This window comes from Nasonia vitripennis, chromosome 3 (genome assembly GCF_009193385.2).
Source record: "Nasonia vitripennis strain AsymCx chromosome 3, Nvit_psr_1.1, whole genome shotgun sequence".
Taxonomy (NCBI): domain Eukaryota; kingdom Metazoa; phylum Arthropoda; class Insecta; order Hymenoptera; family Pteromalidae; genus Nasonia; species Nasonia vitripennis.
In genome coordinates, this window is record NC_045759.1 from 15,877,669 (window position 1) to 15,900,640 (window position 22,972).

A 22,972-nucleotide genomic window follows, 5' to 3' on the forward strand; every position below is an offset into this window, starting at 1 on the left:
AGACAGAATAAAGAGACAGTTTTCCAAATAATTTAATTTTCAGGATCACCTCACGTCTCCCAATGGCGCGCAACTCGAAAAGTCTATCATTTTATAGATGCCTTTTGCGGCACAAAGATTTAAACATTAAGAACATTAAAAAAAATTAAAATTAATTTAAAAAAAAATATATATATAAATTCAAATGATGAATTTCAAGCGTCAGAAAACTTCAAAAACTAGCTAAAACTATTTTAAATGCCATTAATAGTAGAAGTTCAATGTTAAACAATACTTTTACTTCCAGTAACAGGTTTTCTTATACAATAAGATCGATCATTTTCAACCATCCAGAACATAATTATCAGTTCATGAAAATAAAATTTTGAAGATAAAATCACACAGAAACTACAATAGGGGGTTGGCGAGCGAAGCGAGCAGGGGGGCGGAGCCCCACTAGTATATATATATATATATATATTGTGTTTCCTAATGCATGGAAATTAATTAATAGAAGTATATCACATAGTTAATAATACATAAAGACACCTACACATATCGATTGCACCAAAACAGTGAGCCAAAGTAGTAAGTATCGCTAATAGCTTCAGCCGACGAGCATAAAAATACCGAATCTCGAAAAACTTCAATTTCTTGGCTTCTCGCGCGACGCCAGCATTCTGAGAACGCGATAGCGTCTCCTATAGTTTATGCATTCAATACTGAACCCGCGGGAAATGCTCCTGGCGGCGCAACGACCCGTCGCGGTCACACATTGCATTCGATGCGCCTTGGGCGAGCTTTTTCCAAGTTGAGCAAATCGATGAATGGATGCTGGCCTCTGGTCTGCGCTCGAGTCCGCGTGTGTATGGCATATATACGCGCGAGAGTTGTTTTCTCCGGGCGAAACAAAAAGACCGCGAAAAGTGCGAGACAAACTGATAGGAGCTCTACAGTGTCATTGTTTGCTTGTAGCTTTGTATTTTGATTTTACGATCGCGCTCAAAACGTACAGCTAGCGTGACAAAGTTTTGATATTAAACTTTTAAACTTCAGTGCAAAATGGCCCAACGAAAAAAATACGACCACGTAAGTACATTGTCTAAAACCACTTTTTACTGTCCCATCCTTCAGTCTTGCCGCGCATGCATTGCCTTGTATTTTTCAAATTCTCCAGCGCATTGCACTTTTAATGTAATTTCCGAGACGACTCGCGCCACAGAGTCACGCGGGGCGCGCGCAGCGCTCGTCTATTTTGCTCGCGCTCGCGCGAGTGTCGCTCGATTAAATCTGTCCGTCCTCCTTCTCAGCTCAATACATCTCCGCAGCGAGGCCACGGATACAAAAGGAGCCGTTCCATCGACGCTCGAGAAAAGGCACATGACAACCGGAGGGAAATTTACGGAAGTTGCGCGCTCCGATAGTGCCGGCGAGTAATTAAAGCCGCGCGCTTCTGCTCCGGATATTTGCCGGACTCCGTCGCGCACCTATACAGACTCGCGCGTCAGTTGTGGTAGACGCTACATATATGCGCTATAATATGAGAGAGCCTGGCTATCGACGTTGACGCGACCTCCCCCCCCCCCCCTTGTCGGGCTGCCTTGTCGACGAGGTAGTAGTTTGTTTAATCTAATTGTTATTTTATCAATGTTGCAGCGCTCGCATTCACTAAAGTTGATTGAATTACGCGCGCTGCTGCTACTGGCGCAGCAGCTTTAAGGGCTCGGAAAATTCGGTCATTGAATTTTCCAAACTCGACTTACGCGCTAGGTTGGCGCACTCGCCGCTGCGTTAATTGAATAGCCGATTGACTTTTAGTTTTGCGCTGTGATTGATTCGTTAATGACGAAAAAGAGCGGTCGCTTTCTGAGCCTTTGATAGTTCATTAGTCATTACGCTTTTTATTAAATCTACCAATTCGAACTTATTATAACTTAATTACCGGATTCCTCAAATAAAGTGAAAAGAACAAATCAATCAATTAATCAAATTGAAATTCTGATGTTGTTATAATTAGTCACTGTTAAACATATTGTTTGTATGCTGTATACGAGGCTTTATTTTCCTCATGGAAATTGGAATTGATGAATGCGGTGGAATACCTTTTGCAAGTGAACCACATGACGAAAGCGACATACAATTCAAATTAGCTCTTTATCCAAAATTAATAATACCTAGTGCTCTTTGTATTAAAACGACAAAATCTTCAAGGTTTCATTCGAGCAACCAATTACAATATTAGATTTCATTAAATGTAACGCCAAACGCACTGCAGTACTATCAAGATTATGCGAATACGATCCTTCTCCGTCGATTTTCTCTTCTTGCACTACCTCGTGCGAGCAATGAAGAATCTCGCGAAAGCGTAAACACTTGATCAGGTTATGCGAGGGCAGAGCATAGTAGCAAGCCATCTCTTCCATAACTAGGTTCTCCTGATGCAGCCACAAACTGGCAAGCACAAAGAGAGTTGGTACGAGACAGCGCGCGGTCGCATCGTCCAGTGATTTCGAAGCAGTGCATATAGTAATCCGTCCCAGCGTAGGTTCGTACATACCTCCCTACGTACATACGCGTGTGTGTAGATATAGCCATCGAGGTCGAGTATCCGACGGTGTGCTTCCGATGCAGCTGCAACGCAGCAATAACCGGCGCTCCCACTAGAATAGAGATGACGCATCGGCGAATAGGACGACGACCGCCACAAGTAATTGATATTGGTACAGTGCCGACTATCCCAAAAGCGAGCGCGCTGTATGCGTATCGGCTAGCGCGAAACTCTCCTCCTCCTGCTCTACCTCGTACACAAGCACACTCGTATATATATATATATCGATATATATATATATATATATATATATATATATATATCGAGAGAGAGAGAGAGAGAGAGAGAGTCGACAACCAGCTTGTCGAAGGAGTGGTCCATGGTCTGCGCGAGCGCGCACGAGACCGATATTTCATTTTCTCCCAGAACTCACGATCTGCAGATGCTACTTGCGGGGCAAACAAGACAGTTGCCACTCTGCTGCAGCCCTTATCCCTGTTCTAGCTCGAGAGATGCTTGCGCATGTGGAACACTTGGCAAACAATTTATTTATTGATGACAAAATATTTGAGAAGATGATTTAAATGTAATTTTTTTATCTTAACAGTCTTTTATTTTCTCAAAAATATTTTCATTGCGGACAACATTTTCATCTAATTTGCATTTGAATGTTCGTTTAATACTAGTCAGTTGATACTCCTGTGTGATTATCTTGGACCGAATAATTTTACATTTAATTAAATGATGTTTATAACTGCGTCAAGGTGTAGTTCTATCGTTAGGTATCCATGTTCGTTGATACTTCTATATAAGTATAACTCGACCGTTATTGCCATTCAAAAGTACTTCCTCAAAATGTTCGTCCTTATTTTTTATACGAAGCTTTGAAAAAAAAAGTTAATCTTCAAATCCAAAACGGGTACCTTTCGATTGGAAATTCTTTATCTTTAGTTCTTTCAAAGTTCGTCCATCACTGGTTATACGCTGCATCCTGAATCCTTTGCATTCGTTGTCTCTAATTTGAAGATTGTATGGATCTTTTTTGTATTTTCCTGTCACTAGTAGCATACCTCCGTCATTCAAATGTACTGCGATCCAGTGTACGACTTCGGGTAAGTGCAAGGTTAGATTCAAAGTAATTTTCTTACCGTTGAATTGGGTGCAATAAACTTCGTTCATTGTATCATTAACACCCTCAATGCGACAAACGCCATACCGCTTGTGTGAATTCGAGTGCGCAGTTCTGTAGGTTGGGTAATGTTTGGTCTGCACAATCATTTGTTGAATTTCTTGACCTGATGGATTGACATACACCACCGTCCAAAATAGAGTCGAATATTTTTCACCATTATTATTGGTAAAATTAAAGCCTAAAGTATGATGTCCCTCGTCTGGCGACTGATCATTTACTGGTAAAGTTAAGACATTCCAGGAATTCTTCAGTTCATAAAGTTTTGTTTCACCTATTTGCTTGCCGTCGAAATCATACCTTATTCTGCATCCTGACATTTCTTGACAATTGTTTTTATTACGAAATATTATTTCGAAGTTTTCATGATACAATGTTGGCTTTGAATTCATTTCATCGACCAAAATAAGAGGAAAAGACAATTTCGATATAACTGTGCCGGTTTTTAGGGGGCACACAACACCTTTTAAATTACAATCAAAATTTTCGATTAAAAATGTATAATTTCTTATATAAATAAAGCAAATTTTGTTTGCTATTCTTACACATAATTACCTTTATTTTGACTGTTTCAGACTTCTATATACCTCTATAATACCTACGTATAGTAGGGTGTCCATAATTCACTGTCCGTAAGATTCCAAAGGAACGAATGGCCCAAATGAGCTCAAACTCCAGGATATTGTTTAAAAGTACATTAGTTATGGTATGAATGAGGGGATTTAGTTTCAATTCCATAGAAAAAGTTTTATAAGCATATTGCTGATTTTTTAATCAATTTTTGATTAATTTTAACATAATTATCATGTAATTTTTTTTCTATGGAATTTAAACAAAGTCCCCTCATTCATACCATAACCAATGTACTTAAAAAACAATATCACCAAATTTGAGCTCATTTGGTCCATCCGTTCCTTTGGAATCTTACGGTGCAGCACCTGAAATTGAGAAAAACACAATTAGGAGAAAATCAGCATTAAAGTTTTGACTTACAATACTTATACATAATCATCGTAATACTTATCTCTATCATTTTTTTATTGCTCCAATCATTAATATCCATCAACATATAACATTGTGTACCAGACTGTCGCATCTGGACACATAAAAACTCCTGTTGGGGTGTAGATGTATCTAGAACACAAAAAGTTTAAATTAGTACATTTCAGTTAAAAGCATGTTTTTATTAATAAAATTTCTTCAAAGCTCTTATCTTTTTTTCACCGTAGTCACAAGGCATTTTGTGTCTCTCCTGTCCAGCATAACCTCAACTGTCATGTTTATGAGGCAGCTGTGGTAACCCACTTAGTCCAAGATTTGCTGAAAAGTGATAAAAATAACTTTTAAAAAGAAATACTTCAAAGTATTAAATGAAAATATTAATAATATTATATGTAAGTACTTACGAAATTTAATTTTCACCTGCTCCATATGCATCATCCTGTAGTATAAAGACAGTCTGTCGATCACTTGGGCAGTCAGTCGTCCTCTTCCTCCAATTCCTTTTCCATCTGAGAGTGTCTGTCGTCCTAGTGATTTCTTCAAATTCCTGAGACGTGTACCCATGCTCTTCTGCACATGACCGATACACTCTTTTTTTGGAACGGTCAACCTGCTGCCATAGGGTTGCGCTTCTGTCACTACTTTGTACACTTTCGAGTCACCATCACCAATATAATTTTTGTACATTACACCATACTCTTCTTCTGAACGTTGAAACATCTGGACGATTCCATCCACTTCCATTTTTCTTGCACTGCCTTGATGGTTAGCATTACAATTTGGTTCATGTTCTTCGTACCATTGATATGGAATCGTGTCTTCTTTGCCTAACCAGTTATCACATGCTTTGCAGAAGCTGTTCTTGATGGCGACATCCAAAACCTTTGCTGTTTTATTTCCAATGATGCTGGCGAGACCTTGTAAAGATGAAAAGCTCTTCTACCTCCAGGAGCCATCGCCAGAAACATCTAATTGATTATTTCCTGTAGCTTCCATCTCCTCTTGGACTGCAGCCTACATAGAGTCCTCAGCTATTTTTTGGCACACTTCACTTATTTGATTTCTAATTGTATCGTAAGCAGATTGTGCTACTGGCTTTTGCAGATCCATGATGCCACAAAAGGTAGACAATCCAGCGTGCCCATGGCCAAGTGCACGCAAAGCGATAATGCTTCTTCTGTTCACTTCACATGCATTGCTTCTTGGACCCACTTTCTTGCAAGAGTTTATCGCACTTATCTGACCACACTGTTCACAGACAACATCAATTTTGAAAGCAAGCCCTTGTACACTTGATTCACTAAAGTGTACATTGCCGTGACAGACACCACAAGACAAAACATCTTGAAGTTCACTGTACAAAATGCTGATATCAATAAGCCTATTTTTTGTAGAAGCAGCATCTGGAACTGTTGATCTGCTGATTTTCTTCGCAGATGCTGAAAGTTTTGGTCTCTTCTCCACTTGATCATCTTCATTGTTTTTAGAGCCAAAAATTCCTCTTGGCCTCTTCGTATTCCTTCCTCGAGAATATTTTTTGTCTGGATGAGCGCTGGCAAATCTTCCTCTGGCATCTCTTCTTTTAGCCATTATGCTACACTTACACTATTTAATTTATTTAATTTAAACTTATCACATAACTCTTTCACTGACACTTGCACTTTTTGAAAAAAACTTATAAACGCACCTATCACACTCGTGGATTCACTCACGAACGCGCAAAAAATAATCCACATTTACACTGACTGACAATTGTTAATTAATTAACGACGAGCAAAAAAAAAACTGACATATACTGATAGCTGATAATAGCTGTATTTGTGTACATGTATCTTGTTTTACGTACTGGAATCGATCAACGTTCCAAGCAATAAGTCCTCGATCAAGAGTTAAACGGTAATATCTCATAAATCCATAGTAATTGAATACTGAACTGGTTTCTATGGGTAAATCGCAAATATCGGTACTGCTTACATTCGATGCCGACCAAGTCTCCGTTGTAATCTTACCCTTTTTAGTATTATTTTTTATCTCTTTAGCTTCACAACTGACGAAAGAAAAGCTATTTTCATATTTATCAAAAACTTTGTCTGGTAGAACGAAAAAGTCTAAACCATCAGTGTTCCAATCTTTTGAAAGGATTTGCACATCAGAAAGTTCAGTACACTCGCCACTATAACTGAGCAGGTAAATTATAAATCCACACAGGAGCATGGTTCGTGTAATACAATGATTTCTGCAAGAAATATGTCTGGATTATTTATTGATTTTATTTAGTAAATCATTTCCCAACAATTTTAAAAAGATCATTTAAAAAATGACTTACGAAATTAAATTTTGAAAAAACTTTTAAAAAAGTACAAACAACAGAGGAAAGTAACACTTGGTAGCCATTGATAAACTTGCTATTCAATGAATACCAAGCAGCTGATACAACTGTGCAAGAACACTGTTAAAACTGAAATGAGAAGTATCGACTTGTTGCCAGTTCTTCTTCTAAAAATAATCCCCCCGCCTTCCAACAAAATCGATGACTCCAACACTGCTCGGGCAGTTATCTGTCTCGGTCATTAGCCATCGCAAAGTTTGAATCGTACTCCACGAGAAGACGTTGCCGTTTCTCCGATTTGCATAACACGTTAGGATTTTATATTCAAGTATAACATTGATTGTTTCAAAACTCGCTTCTACGAATCCTTTCGTAAAATAGAATAATAGAATATGAAGAATTTTTAATAAATGTATATCTTTTGTAATCGAATAAAATCATGTTTTCATAAGTTTTAAATTATCTGCAAATCCTTAAGTAATTCCATCGTGTATGTAGTCAGCAGTGTACGCATCAAATTGTGATGTATGGAACTTAATAATGTCCAGCGATCCCGCGGTAACGCAGCCTGGAATTTCCTCTCTCTCTGGAGAAAAAAGGTCAACATAATTTCAAAGAGTGCAAGCCACAAGCGAGAAACTGCGCGAGAATTCGATTACTTCGCGAAAAGGCGCGATTCTTCATTTCCCCGTCGGCATTGGAGATTTTCGGTCGACTCCGGAGTTCTTTTCTTCCATTCGTTCTTCGTTCTTCCTGCTGATTCATTACTTATCAGCAGACTGGATACTTATCGTATTGATCCTTATCTTCCTTCGGAATACATCCTGGCTTCCAAGCAATTTTATGTTTTTCCACGAGAAAGTAGATACCTACACCGAGAAATACAACGTTTACGATCTTTGTACAGCCGGAGGCAAATAAAAAGATAATTCAATTTGAATGCGAGAAGCGCTGCAGTAACGGCATCAATAATATCTTTCTGAAGAGTTAACTACTCGTCGATGTATTTTGATGAAAAATTCATCAGTCCTCTGGAAAAATATAATACTCTACATAAGAGTCAGCATTGGCACGTTATCAGTTTCAATGATATTTGAAAATTGCATGGCGCGGCAAAGTAGTTTGCTGCATCCTCGCAAAATGATGCATATTTGCTGATGCAAAGTGATGTAGTTGGAGCTCCCGTCGCCAAAGCAATCCTCTCTGCAGCTCTTGGATTGCGACAGTCGGTTCGTTATATCATCATTTAAATTGTGAACCTGTCGCTCGTACCTCGAATTCGCACACACACGCGTATATACAGTCAAACGAAATCTGAGTCCCGCGCGGTATTTCCCGCACTCGCTACGAAGGATTTCGTCAGCAATAACAATCACAAAGGCTCATTTGCATATCAAGCCTCTGGTCGCGCAAGTTGGCTCGTCCTGTTGTCCTAGCCCGATTTTCTCTCTCTCTCTCTCTCTCTCTCTCTCTCTCTCTCTCTCTCTCTCTCTCTCTCGACAACTGGTGGCGATTTTACTTGGTCCGAACCGTAGGGATCCTTAGCCTCATCTCCTAGCGTTAATTAAGCACCGATCAATTACACCAAATCCTCTGCTGCAGATCAGTAGGCTGAATCATATCTCATGCGTCTCCCGTGTCGATTCGATTACAATCTAATTTGATGTATGCAATTTCTCGTTAGTTGATGAATCCGCACATCTAGGGAATCTGCTCGATAGCGCTGGTTATTAGAGATTTGCTTCTGGATACGTATTTCACCGTGGAATAAGGTGATTGAAAAAAATTCTGCAGGAATCGAATGATTTGATCGACGGAATTGAATTTTTAATTTTTGCCTGATAGAGCAAACTGGTTTTGGAAGTAAATAAAGATCCCACGATTGCTTAACCTTAACGTAAACAAAAGTTTTCTAAAATGAATATGGAATTCCCAGATACACAGCGGTAGATTACATAGCATAAGGAGATGGAAACCCCAGAGATTGGTCAGCGTACAGAGGTAGAGGCACGTTACCTATATAGCTTGGAAGAAGTGGGAAAGACCAATCGATTTTTTCAGAATAAGTAGTAAACCGCAGCATCAATCAAATCGCTGAATATAACAATTTGCTATCAAATATTCATAAAAAACTTTTAATGAGTTTATATTCGATTCCTAATGAATTTTGCAACCATAAAATTTCTTGAACTCAATTGTGCACGAGAGCAGAAAAAAGAACTAGATGCACTATTTGACGGGCTGCATAGGTCGTTAAATCTCGTGCTCCGCAGCGCAGGTGTATTTTCCTATTGGAAAAGCTCTCGGCTATTATACGATAAAGTACTGGGAAGAGACACGCGTGTGGTAATTGCTTCCTTATTATCATATTCATGAAAGTGAACAAGTCGGAGCGTGCGGGCGCTGGTATAGCTGCTGGTTGTCAGGCTCCGGCCTGTGAGCCCACTTCACTTGGCAGTGTGCTGGAAAAAGGAGAACGCTTAAAGACGAGGGCATTTTGTCCTGGGCCCGGTAGATTGCACTCGGAATCGTATGAATATTCAACGCATCCTAAAGTTGGATCGTCTTGGAGCAAATATTAAATTCACTTCTGTCCCCCTCTCTCAAGTGGAGAGAAGAGGACTCTGGGCTAACTAGCGGTATCAGTGTCACGAAGTGGCTTGCTTAATTTTATCAGAGCCAGGTTCGTTTTCCCTCTCTGCGTTTTATAAAGGATTATCACTCTTACTCTCCATTTATTAGAGCCCATTTTGTTGATTCCTTTTATCCAATTCTCATCGCATTTATGAATCAAAACGAACAATTGCAAAATTACTATCCTACTTTTTCAATTTAAAAACAAGTAATCTATGTTTAAACGAAATAACGTATTTAACTCGCTAATCGATCCTTCCCGATGCACTCGGATGTCAAGCGCTCGTCGAGAGAAATTATCGTCGAGCCTTTCCCAATTTACGCATCCACATGCGGCTTTAATTATGGGTAACAATATATCAGCGTTGATTAATTAGACTACAAACTCTGTCATCGTGTATCGCACATTCAGTTTACATCAACCGCGTTTGATGTCGATAATGTACGGTACGATTACGAGTGAGTGAACAGTTTAAAGCATTTCCTCGTTATGTATAAGCGCTCGAATTATTATAAATGGACCTAATTTGAACTAGAAAACATTGCGTACGAAATTGTGTACATATCTGCTGCTATACTTGAAATCCACATCATGCCTTACTTTCACACAATCACAGAATTGTCACCAATCCAAAAGAATCGATAAGCATCACAAATAAAATTCCGAAGAATTCCCTGTATCGTCTCTCTTTAAAACACATACACCAGAGCTTCCCCTCAACACTCGCATCGAAGCACGATGCCAAGTCCAGCGTGAAAAGACGTCCGGCGCGCCCTTAGAGCTTACACTTTGATATGTCGCCACTGCGACAATTTATGCGTTTGCAATCGCGCACCTCGCGTACATACTGCAGCCTGCAACGGCATTAGCGCGCATGTAAATGAATGCGACTGTCGTCGAAAGAGGTGTGTATACCACCCACACGAACGCGCACACACACAGCCGCGAAGGGGGCGGAAGAGAGATGCGGAGCTCTCGCGCTGGCTTCGGTGCAATAATCCGCTAATTCGATAATTGATTTATCGTGTATAACCAGGATATGTAAAACTAACAGAATCGGGTAATGCGCGTGGCCGAGAGCCCGTTGGCGCGCCCGCGCTCGTTAATTAATGCAAAGCGCGCGAGCACGCTATCCCAAGCGCGTAATGTGTGCGTTGGAAAGTCATTATGTTAGGAGCAGCGAGGGTGAGCAGTACGAGCAATTTTCGAGAGGAAGATTAATTCGTTGCGGTTGTGATCGGACTGGGGGACTGATGAAATGCTTTTGGGTATATTTACTTTGTCTGTCTTAGCTTATGTCTCTGGTTTTTCATTCGGTTATTTAGTCTTGGATTATTAACTTTATAAGTCCGCATATAGCTTGATTAAATTGGATGATTGAGGAATGGAGACCGACTAGTGGCCCAAAGCGAAATCTCCCCAACTCTCCCATGCATCCTTATCCTAATCTTCTTATTCATACGCTATCCCTAGCTGTACGAAATTCTATATACATGGCCTAATCTCTGCATCCCTCAAATCCTCGTATGCCTTCTGCACCTAATGCATCACGAGAACATAAAATACTACTTCTCTACGAGTAAACCAATATCCGAGAAAAAACATTTCCTCATGCTTCCCTGAAGCTCATCACAGAAAGCTCTCTCCCGCCTTCTTCAAAAGAGAACAGTTCACTTATCACCCCGCAACTCTTCTCAAGCCCGCGGAAGCAAATGAAGTATATACACCCTCGGCTATGTCTCACAAAAAACCGAGAGCAGGACACACAGTCGAGCTTCTTCGATCGGCCCAGTAGTAGCAGACAGAGCATCGCAAGCGTCATGGGATTAGCGCAGCCGGTCGTTAAGCGCGAAGAAAGAAAACGTACACGCGAACAGTAATTTTTTTCTCTCCTGCATCAAGCTCTAGTCCATATACAGCCGCCATTAATCTCGTCTAGTTTAGTCGAGGCATGCGAGAACACAGCCACACTTGCCGCACGCGTGTGGATTGCAGGGAGTGAGAGAGAGGCTCGCGCTCGCGCAGATGATTAATTACCCGCGAATAAATGCAGCTAACCCGCGAAGTAAATCCAAATAAAGATATATCACGCCGACTATTAATATCGCCAGTCCGCTGGCTTTCTATCTCTCTTGCGCACTGTGTTTTGGCTCTGCTGCAGAGGCGAGAAGCGATGCTACAGCCGTGCCGCATTGTTGTAGTGAGAAACTGCGCTGATTGTGTTTGTATACTCTTGTCGTGAGAGACAGAGGCCTTTTTCGCGGGCGAACACCTTCGCGCTAGTCTATTAAATAGTTCATTGAGACGCTTATTGGTTTAAGCTGTGTAATTCGATTCACTGCTTATACACACTGGATCATTTTTATCCTGAGAATCACTTGCTTCACTCAGCGGAGCTTTTGTAAAGCGAATCTATTTTCACATCTTGATTAATCGTATGGGAATTTAATTAATCCAAATATACGTAACGTGAGATCAGATACTGGTGGATTTAATTTCTACTAATGAGAATACCGAGTTCGGTGGAATGGCGCAAGCTTTGAGTTACAGAACATATCCTGATTAATATTGAAGTGCAGCGCACGAGCTCTTTTGACGCGGAGCGTTCCGATGAAAAAATAAATACGAAAAAAAGCTTCAGAACTGTGCACTTTAGAAGCGAACCAATTATAATTTTAATCAAACTCTTCCAAGTGATCAAGTACCAACTGCACTTTGATCTTACGACAAAAAGTTTCGTGCAGTATCCTTGTATCAAGTAACTCTGCGGGTCTGAGAGAAATTGGTTCGGTCAGGGCAAAAAAAGAACTTTGAATCGACTCTGAAAGAAACGGTGATTAACAAAAAAATAGATGATATGAGGTAAAATCGATCCCCCTACCGATGCACACACACGCGTACCTTTATTTTACAGCTTTTGTGGCGTAAACCACTCAGTTAGATAGAAACTCCAATGTACAAATATTTTTTCTCTGTTTACCCCACATCCAGCTATTTCACAAAGCAAGCACAGTAACTGGAAGAGGCCCAGAGTGTTGAGGAAAATTTCTTTCCTCTACCAATGAAAGCTCGACGCAATACTCTATTGATTTTGCTCTGCTCTTTATCACTCAACCTCGGCAGACAAAGATAATAGAAGAGAGGAAGCTTCAAAGTAGGCTCCGGCTCCTGGCTACTTGAAAAAATGAATAAATGCAGCTCTCTTTCTTTTTTTCTGCTGCTTCTCTTACGCTGGCTCTCCCAGTCAAGTGGAAGACAAGAAAATAAATAGAGACTACAAAGTATAGACGAGAGGAGGAAAATATATAGAATCTCAGTTGTTCAAGCTGCGAGAAGCACAAAAGTGAGAAGAAGGGCTCGAGACAGAGAATAAGAAAGCGAGCGAAGTTCGGCAAGTGCTCGTGGGAGCGGGGGCGCCACTCAGTTAATTACGCCTCCGGCGTTTTTCTCGGTCGTCCCGTAAAATGGCTAACGAAAGAACTCCAGAGAAAGCTTCGCTATACACAAGAGGGAGAGAGAAGGCATTTCGCTAGCATTTTCCATCCGCACTCGCGGCTTTGGAGGCCCGTCAAGTGGTTCATTAGACACAACCCTTTTTCGGGAGCGGCAACGGCACTCGAAGATTAGCACCAGCTAGGCTGCAACACAAGAACTCGTTTGTTATCGCACTTTATGCATGTACATCGCGTATTAGTTAAAGTACGGTATACCAGAGTAGCCTGTTGGAAAATTACTTACAAAAGTTCGGAGAGTTCAGAGAAACGAGTTGTAAATTAAGTTTTCAAGGAAACGAAATTTTCATCATTATATGAAAACCTCAACAAGTTCTATAACATCCAATCAATCACCGTCCGGGAAGCCGACAATTTCTCAGTTGGATAAACTTTTGGAAATTTATCTTGGACAACATGTGAATTGGAATATTAAAAAGTTTGCGCGGGAGCAACTTGCAACCGTGGAAAAAGTACTCCCCGTAAAACCTCTAATGATCCGTGAAAGAACCGCGACTTGAATTTGAGAAAAGCTGTTACGGAAAATTGTTGCTCGGATTCGATTCACTGCTTTCCCTATTATAATTATATTATATAGGTGTAAAATAATACTGATCTCGCATCTCATAATATTATCTACGATACTGCACTCAAAAATAAAAGCTTGCTTTGTATCGCCGAAGTATCGGAAGTCGCAAAGAGTTCTGGATTCGTCGGTGTTTTAGCCGATATTCCAGCGCTAAAGGTTCTCCCATGCGATGCAAAAAACAGAAAGCTTCCTCTCGAACCTCGAGCAAGATACAAGGGTCGAAGCAAAAGCGCGGTTAGCTCGGCTCTGGTATTGGCGTTTATATTTTTGTCTCCGAAACGCTTACGAAAAAATAATAGAACAAGCGTTGCTTAGCACAAACCACAGCGACTTGATACTCAAGAGGATTATCACACCAACATTTTTCTCTGCTTCTTTCTGTCTCTTTCTCTTCCTCAACGTGCAATTAGACTGCGAACTTACGCGGTGTAGTCGCATTCGCCTGTAGGTGCCTTAGGTTGGATACGAGTACAAATTGCCAGTCGCGCGCAGAATTTTAAATGCTAATTCTAGGCACGGTCACAATGACGTCGTGGAAGCCCCTTTATTGTATGCAAACTTGCAACCTCATCACCACAAAGCCGAGATTGCTGGAGAAGATCGGAAAAAAGGTTCGGAGGTTGGCACGAAGACTGCCGAATTCGGAAATTATGAGAACGGGAATGTTGGAGATGGCTTCGCAAAATTTATTCGAGCGAGAATTTATCGAATAACAAAAAGGAATAGCTTGGTAAAAAACAAGATGCTTTTTCCGGATTTCAAATCGAAATATTAAAATGTGGGTCAGATTTTGTTGACGTTGATAACGTAATTTCAGAAATATTATGACACACACACACACACGCCACATCTGCACAGACATTTTCTATAAAAAGACATGATTCAAATATTTCTAATTAGGATTCTATTTAAAATAAAATATTTGCTATTCCCCAAGAAAAATAGTGGAATCAAAAGATAGCTAATAGCAGATGAAAACTCGTCTCAATAAACGACCGAACGAAGAACTATCTCGCAGACCAATTCACGCAGACACGGCGATCTCCTTGGTACAGTAGTATATAGGCTACCCCTTTCGAAAGCACAAAGGATAAATCAGACGAAAATCGAACAGCCAGTAAAGTGTCATCATTATTCGCTTCAGTAGTCTCGTTTTGCTCTCGCTCTGTACTCGCGCTTGCTTCCCTATTGTTTCGTCATAGATATAACATGTACATTCCTCGCGTGGCAGCAGGTGCCACCAGCGGTAGTTTGTCTTACCTCCCGTTTTCCTTTACCATTAGGCAATCAAATTATCGCGCTTTTCTCGAGATTTCTGGACGCCTGGCAGAAGCGGAAATCTTCCTTAGTCCGGCGGAACGAAATGTCGCAAACTAGAGGAGACAGAGGACTAAACCAAGGCCACGGCGCACAAAGCGCTGTTGCTCGGGGCAGCTTGATGAGTTTATGCGCTCGCGAACCCTCTTTTTCGACCCGTGCTTTCCACCTTTTCTTTTTGCATGATTAAAGGCAACACTTTGAAGGGACGATCCACTCTGTGAATTTTGCGAGATTCCTCTCCCCTCGCTTCAAAAATTTAATGAGGGTAACAATTTCGCTGTTGGGAGAGGCAGTTTTAAGTTTTACGAGGCTCCGAAACATTGTGACACGGGTTTTCAATTTGCATTTTCGAATAATTCATGCGGACAATTTGATTGTTCTAGATAGCATAGCCATTGTGAAGATCGAAAAAAGTCACTGCGCCGTTAGCGATTCATTATATCACCATCCATACAACTCGAGAACGATCGCTCTTTTCATTTTTAACATGAATTTTTCTCCACCCCCTTGGCCTATAGCGTATTCGTTATACACACGCATCGGCGAGCTTGCAAGCTCAATGATGCGAATAAACTCTAAGAATATCCAGGTTCTCTCGGTCGCAACGAGTATCATTACCCTCTCGATCTGTTGTCGCGAGTAATTCCTCTCCTTTGCGCACTTGAGTCACTATAATAATGCACGGGTACAATTCCTGCACTTGTTGCTTAGACGTACGCGTACGCCTCACTGCTCTGGGAAACTCGGCTGACGATTGCTGCAAGCTTTGTGTATCCAATGTAATTTCACCTTGCAGAGAGACGCAATGCTGGGGAGAGGAAAATGACGAGGCAGATATAGAAGTGGATGAGTTTTGAGGTGGGAAGATGAGGAGCGATGCGTTGTTTGTGGTAGAGAAAAATACCATTTCCGAAGGGATTTGCGTATGCATCAGGAAAGTGGAGCCGTGATATAGAGCCGCTAATAAAGAAGACAGGATGGTTCGCTTTTCGTAAACGAAATACTCGTGGATGAGTGATAAACGTTTTAAAAGCGTAATATACGAAATTAAAACGATTGAAGATCAAGTTTCATACTCGTGTTACTTAATTGATAATAGAATATGATAAGCTTCATTTTCATCGGAGCAGCTTGTGCATATTTCGCCGCAGGATCGTGACGGAGGAAAACATCTCTTTAAGCAAGTGCGATTTTCTTGACTCATTAGAAACTTAGAAACAAAGGCAGTTAAAGTTTCTTAAGAGTTGTAAGAAAAGTATTTCCACATTCAACCAAGTTGTCGCAACAGGAGCCTGTAATTACTCTGTAAAAACTCTGGAAGCTCTGAATGATTAGAACTCAGGAAGCAACAAATTGCACCAACTGCGCATTCTGTGTAATAATGCGAAATGATATTCATACAAATGTTAGAATTACATTCGTCATGCTTTTAGATGTCGTTTAAAAGAACAATTTATGTTTAAAAAAAGAATAAGAAACAAGCTAGTAAACATCTCACACTTCACAAAAGACAGTCAGGGAATTCATAAATTTTCTGCTGCAGTCGCGACCTGGTTTCCAGTTATTCCATAAGCATACAAAGTTTGAGCGTAAATCACATTGACCATTATAAGAAAAAAGAGGATAAATTTCAAGCTCGCGCTGTTATTGTCGTGCAACGCACTTTGCATAGACAATTTTCGTAAATCATTTTCAAAAAATATGTTATGATGTTTGTTCCGCTCCGAGCATACAATATGTAAAAAAAGAACAACGAATTTTCTCTGAAAGTCTTGGTTGTTAAAACGCTATCAAAAATTATACCACCCAGGTTTGTCGGAAACGACCCTGTATAAGGCCAGTTGGTCTCTTTCATCAAGAAGCAGCAGGCCGTATCTCGCGCAGCGGTAGATCGCCGTCTGAGCCAGTCCACACATACACAGCTTTGCTCCTCTACACTGGTACAGCATACACGCTTAGTTCTTAGATCTATAGAGAAGAGAATGATAACGAAAGCGAAAGCTTGCGCGCGGCGGCGGCACAACGCGCCCCCGTTAATCGACCTTAAATCCAGCGTAATTTCATCGCCCCGTATTATATAGTAATTGGAGAAGCTCCAGATGGTGCCGTCGTTTCAAATCCCGAGATATAAGATCCTTTCCACCCCTAGCCTCCTCTTTCTACAGTGCTATAGCGGCTCTTCGCCGGATTATAAGGAAAGTTTCGAGGGCTGAAGGAGAGAGAGCGGTGTAAATTTTTTCGCCTCTGGCCCCGGGATGACGATGACGAAGGTGCGGTCGAAAATTACATTTAAATCACTTTGCAAGTGGCCGCTTCGCACCGCGAAATAAGCTTTTTAATTCGAGACCTAAGTATCGCGGAGTTTTGCATCTAATTAGAAGCCGGAGCCTTGTCTCGTGGGTTCATATGGTTTAATAACTCGGATACAGGTATAGGGCTGCTGTTCCGCGAACAAAGCTCGCAGAGTTTGATGAAGCTCGACTATACGTCTTGGAAAACCTCGTGACCCGGACCAATGAGACGCACTGCCGAGCGACTCGAAATTAAAGCCCCTTGTCTGTATACATACCCTGTCTGCGTGCTCTTAATACTCTAAAGATCAAGAAATAAACGCCGACATTTAACTTCGATGAAAGACAAAAGGATGAATATCTAGATGAAGAGAGTTTCAACTTGTCGAATTTTGCCTTGATAAAGTCTAGCAATTGTTGAAATCTCGTATGAAAGTTCGTTGCTTCTCGCGCGTATTTATGTTCTCGAGTATAGGTTCTTAGCTCGATTTAAGTTGTGAAATATTCGAAGACTTGTTATTTACTCAGCGTAATTGCAAAATTTACGAAACTTGAAATGTTCAATTTAAATGGGTAAACTATTAAAAAAGTAACACTCCACGTTAACAAACGGAAACCTCGTCTCGAAAACAAAGTTCGAACGTAACGAAATTTCCGGCTGTAATCAAATCACCTTCAACCCAATTATGACCTAATGCTGTTACACGAGATCAAATGCCTCCATGAGCGGGAACCATTAAAGCTCTTTGCGTTTATTTTCCGAAATTGCTTTCGCATGACAGTGCGCCGTGGTTTAGATTTTCCTCTCATAAAGCCGGGTTTCGCTCTAATTTTTATTCTTCTTCGCGTCTCTGTTTCTCCTCGCATCCTGTGTGTGCGCGACTGTGGGCTACTGTTCCCAACTAAGCCTGTCAGACGAAATTTTCGAAAGGAATTACCGTGAAAATAACGCGGCAAGCTTCAGTGGGTGAGTTTGCAGCGGCACAAAGGATGAAAGGTAAAACGAGGCCGTAGCGCGCGGGCCTGTCAAGCGCTTTTTAAACCGATTCCGGCCGCTTGCTGGAGAACAATTTCAGCATATACCTCCTGGAGAAGCATACGATATCTCTGCTTTGATAAAAATCGTCCGAGCTGGCTCTTCTTGATGCAAGAAAGGTAAACGGGTCGCTTTTCTCGGATGCTGCGAGGGTTTTGTGGGATAGACGATAATAGCACTCTTCTTCGAATTTTGTCTCGGAGGCATTTTTTCCATAATAATTACGGTTAATTTCCAAGATAAAAGAGGGCTTTCCGAGGCGTACATCTTTGACGATAATGCAATTTTAAGGATGTACCTCGTTGTTCTGGATATAATGAGAATCTGAGACCTTGTCATCTAATACTAGAACACGATGTTTGAATTAAGTATGTCACGGTTTGAAACAGGAAGAATTTAAAAAAAATTTTTTTCCTATAAAAATTATATGTGTAGTTTTTACAATATATTTAATGAATGAATCCTTGATGTTCGATCGCTCTAAATATGCCAAAGAGTACCATTTCACGCAATACAAATTAATAGAATAACGAAACTACTAATATTCAAAATGTCGTATCTTTTGATTACTTTATTCTGCAATTTTTTATCTAAAAAATAAATCTGCAATTCTTGGCATACTAAAGCGGGATTTGCGAGGTGCTCTAAAAACAATGGCGACGTTTCATCGATAAAACTGAAATAAACCATACAGTAGATATTATAAGATAAGCACATGGATCTCATTAATAAAGCAAAATTAAATCAACAAGTCGAAGCCAAAGATATCAAGCTAAAGTATTCTTAAGATTCGAACGGAAATCTAAAACCGGAATAGCCCCCCTGGTAGAGATGTTGACGATAATATTTCCAGAAATAGGCAAGATTTGTATGAACTGGGTAGATTCCAGTCTCAACATATCGGTAGAAATCCCATCTAAAATGACATGAATTCTGGAATATTTCTAGCCAGATCTGCTAGAAGTCGTCTGCAAGAGTTTCGGCTACATAACATAACCTTGCTTTTTAGCTTTTTTTTATGGTTCGTAGGATTTGGATGTGCGACCGACTTTTAATTTACGTGTATACATAATATACATGTATCACTGATACACCTATAAATAATATTATAACAAATATAATAAGTCACTTGAATTAAAAAAAAATTGTCGAAAATGACCGTCCCTATAAAAATGCGAGCTATTTGAAACAGAGTAAAATTGTTCAAAAATACGTTCAAAACGAGAATTTTCGGTTTTTTGTTTCGAACGCATTTTTGAACAATTTCGCTCTGTTTCAAATAGCTCGCATTTTTCATAGGGACGGTCATTTTCGACAATTTTTTTTTAAATTCAAGATCTCGGGCTAAGCTATTCAGTAATGCCGAAAAAAATAATGTTTGCTCGGCCAGGTAATAAATTACCCGGGGCGCAATAAGAGCTTTTTGTTGGTAACTATTTGTAATTGTGGCTTATTATATTTGTTATAATATTATTCATAGGTGTATCAGTGGTACACCTTTTAAATAAAATTATAACAAATATAATAAGCCACAACTATATGCATTGGTATTATGTAGCGTCTGTCATGACGAGTAAACGCATGCGCAAACGGTTATAAAATATACGTTAGTGGTCGATCCGAGTTATCGGGGAGATTTATCGAGTATTTCTAGTCGGGATTCTACCGAATGAATCTGCCGAGCCGCTAGGATATTGACGGTTCAATCAGCCAAATTTCTACCAGGGCCTCTGCTTTACTTTACGATAACCAGAATAATGCAAACGAAATTAAATAATTCCTTGAATGCCTAAATCTGATAAATATACGTAACAATCCGCGCACTAAATAAATCTCTCAATCAGCGAGGAGCCTCAACGCGCATACATTAACAAGACCAGCGATCGACTCAACAACTTCTGTCTAGCTTGGCGCATAGTAATGCACGAAGGCTGTATATAGGCCTCGACGAGAATCCGAAGCCTATCGGCTCGACAGTTCGCATTGAAATTCGAGCGTTCAGCATCGGCCCTTCGACGCGATACGCGCCGCGCAAATAATGCTCGTTACCATTCGCAGTCGATGTTTGCAGTGCGATTACTGCACGTCGCGCGCATTGCCTAACGCTCTGTTTACAGATCTGTAATTACCGGCTAGAGGGATACGGAGATACAGAAAGATAGAGAGAGAGAGAGAGAGAGAGAGAGAGAGAGAGAGAGAAAGAGAGAGAGAGAGAGAGAGAGAAAGAAAGAGAGAGAGAGAGAGAGAGAGAGAGAGAGAGAGAGAGAGAGAGAGAGAGAGAGATCTGCCGAGGTATCGCGTTCGCTATCTGCTCTCATCTTTCTAGCCTGATCGCTTGCATGCATGCTACAGCTTCATTGTTACGCCGTATATCCGAGAACGAGTCTACCGTAAACTCCCTCCCCTTATGTTGATCGTCTTTAGTATACCGGCCCTATATTAGCGCTGTGCTATGAAGTATAAACGACTTCATATGCCATTTTAATTGCAATTACTGAAATCACTGCAATATTTTGATTAAAACAATAATTAACAAGCTGACGAACGGTATGCCGTTGTAATCTGATATTACAGCGGAAACATTCATAGCATTTGAAGGCATGTTCGCTAACACCCTATGTATACCATTTCGACGGGCAAACGCTCAGAGGATTCGCTGTCTTCTTGTATACTAGCCTAGATCAATGTCAGGTATAGCTTTATCCAGTACTTGATCAAATACCCATTACGTACCAAAGAATACTTCCTTACTTCAGTACGTATATTTCTAGAAAATGTAATAAATAACCAAGCAATGCCACGTGAAAATTATTCAAAATAACAGTATGCCACCAAAAAGTCAAAAACTCAATACCGCAAACATACGAGCATACCTCCCATAAATCAAAACTAACTTTCAAGTTCACACTCGTATCCTCTCTTCTCGAAGGTCAGGTTCGCGGAGCGCCCAGCGTTTTCCGCTTCTTTATTCCCCTGAATCCAAACTTATCTTGAGCCGCATTCCAAAGAATGACTAGAGTGCCCGCCGAATCGAAACACAAAGCCGCACAGGCTATACATACGCCGTTTGCGGCGCTCTTGAATAGGTTTCTCGAAGCGTAAGTATCTGGCGGGCGGCAGCGTAGCGCTGAGCGCCACACTGGCATTGTGTATTCGGTCGCGCGCAATGCACGGCGTCGTTCTCCCTCCGCGAGCGCGCGCGCACAGGCTAATCGGGATGAAGTCAATAATCCATGATCCGCTCAGAGCTCGCGGCCGGGAGTGTATCGAGCCGCCGACATGTAATTGGGAGCTGAGCTTATCTGTCGGGGCGCACACAGCCTACCTGCGCCTCCGCTCGCGCCGCCTCGATTAACTTGAACTATGATGGTTATAGGCTACTTAGCGCGCGTAGGCATACGCGCAGCTTATAAATATATCGGATTCCCCCGTGGAAAGATCGAAGCAGCGGAGCTTGCGGAATGCTGTGTGTGTGTGTGTGCGTGGCTTTTGATGCAGCTGACACATAGCGGGATCGAACGCGTATCACACTGTACCCTAGATCGGTCGATTGGAATAATGGGTCCTTTAGCTAGCCGTTCGATGATCAGTTGCGAGCGAATAATTGCCGCCGCGAAGCTTGCTTACAACGGGATTGACGTGTAATTATAAATTGATAAAGCTGTAATTAGAGAGGGCTTTTTAATTGTTCGAGTGCGGTTTAATATTTCGCCACGGTTTTTTTGTAGTTTTAATGAACGCAAAAAACACTCTTTGTAAACTGAACTATGTCGAAGTTTGATTAATTAAGAGGACTTTTTCAAACTGTTCAGCATTTTTTCCGGTACTTGACTGTATAATCGTTTACAACGTTCGTTAACTTCGCAAAAAACTTGTTGGTTCCCCTTCAAAGGCTCAACAGAAATTCGCGGGACCGTGTATAATCTTGATGAAACATTTTTTTTCGCGAGCTTTTTTTAGTTTGAAATATCTCGCGTTCATTACGACACTGCATCTGCGCAAAATGCAATTTCATGCATGCCTGCGCCGAAACTATTTTTCCCTCGAGATTTTCATACGAGCTTTCAATCCGCTTGTACACTCCCGAAAAAAATATTCGCATATATTTTTAGAATAACAAATTCCAGTTTGAAATTTAGAATAATTCGGCGTTGTCAATTCGACGGTTCAGCCACAAAACCAACGCATACATATGCTTGAATTTCGTTACACACACGCACACACAGCCCGATGCTCCTGTCTGGTGGTCAACGGAGCGTGCAAAATCAGCTTACTCGCCAAACTACAAATGCTCTGTCTGTGTTTGTTTCAGAGATGCCAAGCTTCACCGAGGCCATACCAAACGTGACCATCCCCGTAGGCAGGGAAGCGGTTCTCATCTGCGTCGTGGAAGGCCTATCCACCTATAAGGTAAGGCAGCTAACATTAATATACGCAAACTACAGTTCCAGCTCGAAATTTCAGTAATCGCGCAAGTGTTATCCAACTTCTGTCGCTTTGGAATTGCAGTCGCGAGAAACGTTGAAAACTTTCCTTTCAAGCGGAAAGCACATCCTTGGCACA

At 41.0% G+C, this 22,972-nt stretch overlaps 2 protein-coding genes across 5 annotated transcripts in view; one reads left to right on the top strand and one right to left on the bottom strand.

Moving 5' to 3' along the window:
• Positions 1–22,972, top strand: part of LOC100123057 (neurotrimin) — a 135,602-nt gene that overhangs the window by 70,693 nt on the left and 41,937 nt on the right. For all 4 annotated transcript variants that reach the window (XM_001606613.5, XM_008218450.4, XM_031927287.2 and 1 more), the window contains exon 2: positions 22,722–22,819. In XM_001606613.5, coding sequence (XP_001606663.2) covers positions 22,722–22,819 — 98 coding nt within the window. The remainder of the gene's footprint in view (positions 1–22,721; positions 22,820–22,972) is intronic.
• Positions 3,170–4,215, bottom strand: LOC116416907. The gene is made up of 2 exons (XM_031927290.1): positions 3,676–4,215; positions 3,170–3,585 (listed from the first exon to the last, which is right to left on the bottom strand). Exons 1-2 carry the CDS (start codon positions 4,106–4,108, stop codon positions 3,425–3,427), a joined length of 594 nt encoding a protein of 197 aa, XP_031783150.1. The 5' UTR covers positions 4,109–4,215; the 3' UTR covers positions 3,170–3,424.

Bases quoted from the DNA above. Each gene is read 5' to 3' on its own strand.
- LOC116416907 (XM_031927290.1), bottom strand. From the start codon at position 4,108: ATGAATTCAAAGCCAACATTGTATCATGAAAACTTCGAAATAATATTT. The intron at 3,586-3,675 runs GTAAGAAAATTA...GTATGCTACTAG, and splicing joins TTATTGCACCCAATTCAACG to TGACAGGAAAATACAAAAAA.